This window comes from Hylobates moloch, unplaced genomic scaffold (assembly GCF_009828535.3).
Source record: "Hylobates moloch isolate HMO894 unplaced genomic scaffold, HMol_V3 SCAFFOLD_11530, whole genome shotgun sequence".
Lineage (NCBI taxonomy): Eukaryota > Metazoa > Chordata > Mammalia > Primates > Hylobatidae > Hylobates > Hylobates moloch.
In genome coordinates this window covers 1-2,000 of record NW_026663805.1, presented here as the reverse complement: position 1 = coordinate 2,000, position 2,000 = coordinate 1, and the positions used below count along the sequence as shown (strand labels likewise).

The window sequence follows — 2,000 nt, the reverse complement described above, 5'->3', positions numbered from 1 at the left end:
TTTTCAAACAGTTCCTTATGTTACCCATGAAATCTAGCTGGGGCTGTGTGGTTTCTGATTCCCCCTGGCTTATTCTTTACTTTTCCTACTTTTCCAGGCTCAGCAGGGAGCTGCCGGATGAGAAAGAGTCTGAAGTCTTGCAGGACTCACTGGATAGATTTTATTCAACTCCTTCTGGGTATCTGGAGCTGCCTGACTTATGCCAGCCCTACAGTAGTGCGTTTTACTCATGGGAGGAGCAACACCTTGGCTTGGCTCTTGATGTGGACAGTGAGTACCTTACTATGAAGGTGATAAGACTCCACCTGGTCCTCCAGATAAGGGTGATGTTCCTGTTCCAAGTGGCCCTTACTGACCCAAGAGATGTCATTGCCGCAGGCAGGACCTATGGGCGCATATAGGTTGTAATGAAACTAGTTTCAGTTGGAAGCCCAGACATGAAATGGGTCAGTGAGCATGGCTCTATTCCTAGTCTCCAGCCGTGCCTGTGGCAACCTGAGCCCACACTCAGCACATTGGACCCAGGCAGATGTAAAAAATTCACAGAAGAATGATTTGGACTCAAGGGTTTGTCGATTTCCTCCTTCATTCTAATTTGAGTGTCTTGCAACCATGAATGAGCTGGGCATTTGATGAGACAGGGCTGAATACTGCAGTTTTCCTCCTAGAAATCATCTGGGGCATTTTCTTTGAATTGATGGGAACAATAAGGCATAACTGTTTGCACAAACTTGGGATAAATGATTTTGGGATAAGTGTCTACCAGAATAGGGACATTTGACCCTTGGTTCTGAGATGCAAACCAAAGAATGTCTATCATGACTGGCTTTGAGGCCTCCTGAAATATATCTCCCACATTGTCCTGTTCTCATGCTCAGGAGCCTGAGGTCCCTGTGTGGGGATTAGACAGTGGACTGTCATGGGTGTAGGTGAATTGGCTTATTTTGTCTGTCCCTGTCTGAATTTATTGCAGGAATTAAAAAAGACCAAGAAGAGGAAGAAGACCAAGGCCCACCATGCCCCAGGTACGTTTGAGCAATTGTCAACAGCTAATTCTGTGTTGACACCTGGAGACTCCTGGTTCAGGGAAAGCAGAGCAGGCCGACATTATCGATTACATCCTTTCAACCAAGCCTGAATTATTCCTACTCACATTGCTGTTGGTTTTCATTGCAGTAGATATTTAGGTTTCCGTTTCTTCCTCCCCTTATCATTTACTAACCTACTTTAGGTCGACCATACTTCAAAAGCTGTATCCTCATGGTGACTGCATGGAAACTTGAGCACATTTTATGGAAAATTATTGAGCACTGTCTTTTCATGATCACTGTATGCTGTGTGTCCTGAGGGCACTAATTCAGAGTGTCCTGTACTGCCTCATCAGTGTGTCACCTGGACAATTCACTGAGCTCTCTCTCTCTGCCTCTGTCTCTCTGTCTGTCTGTCTGTCTGTCTTTCTCTTTCATTCTTTTCTATTTGGCCCTGTTCCATCCCGACTGAAGGCAATAATTTGTTACCTCATTAATGGATGTATCCTTTTTCCTTTTTAACCACTTCCTTATGCTACTCATGAAATCTAGTTGGGGCTCTTTTGTGTCTGATTTCCCCTGGCTCATTCTTTACTTTTTCTACTTTTCCAGGCTCAGCAGTGAGCTGCTGGAGGTAGTAGAGCCTGAGGACTTGCAGGACTCACTGGATAGATGTTATTCGACTCCTTCCAGTTATCTAGAACAGCCTGATTCATGGCAGCCCTACGAAAGTTCCTTTTACTCATTGGAGGAAGAACACATTGGCTTTTCTCTTGACGTGGATGGTGAGTACCTTTCTATGAAGGTGATAAGGATCCACTGAGTTTTCCGTATAGAGATCATATTCCTGCTCCAAGAGGCCATTACTGAGCTGAGAGATGTCATTGCTGCACTGAGGACCTATAGGCACATGTAGGTTGAATGAAACTCTAGTTCTACCTGGAAGCCCAGACCTGGGATGGGTCAGTGAGC

At 45.1% G+C, this 2,000-nt stretch overlaps 1 protein-coding gene across 1 annotated transcript; it reads left to right on the top strand.

Annotated features, from left to right (window-relative positions):
- Window positions 1-7: 7 nt before the first annotated feature.
- Window positions 8-1,954, top strand: LOC116465841 (neuroblastoma breakpoint family member 15-like). Its single transcript, XM_032148776.2, has 3 exons — window positions 8-270; window positions 974-1,025; window positions 1,641-1,954. Exons 1-3 carry the CDS (start codon window positions 18-20, stop codon window positions 1,849-1,851), a joined length of 516 nt encoding a protein of 171 aa, XP_032004667.1. The 5' UTR covers window positions 8-17; the 3' UTR covers window positions 1,852-1,954.
- The last annotated feature ends 46 nt before the right edge of the window (window positions 1,955-2,000 follow it).

Bases quoted from the DNA above. Each gene is read 5' to 3' on its own strand.
- LOC116465841 (XM_032148776.2), top strand. From the start codon at position 18: ATGTTACCCATGAAATCTAGCTGGGGCTGTGTGGTTTCTGATTCCCCC. The intron at 271-973 runs GTGAGTACCTTA...AATTTATTGCAG, and splicing joins CTTGGCTCTTGATGTGGACA to GAATTAAAAAAGACCAAGAA. The intron at 1,026-1,640 runs GTACGTTTGAGC...CTACTTTTCCAG, and splicing joins CAAGGCCCACCATGCCCCAG to GCTCAGCAGTGAGCTGCTGG.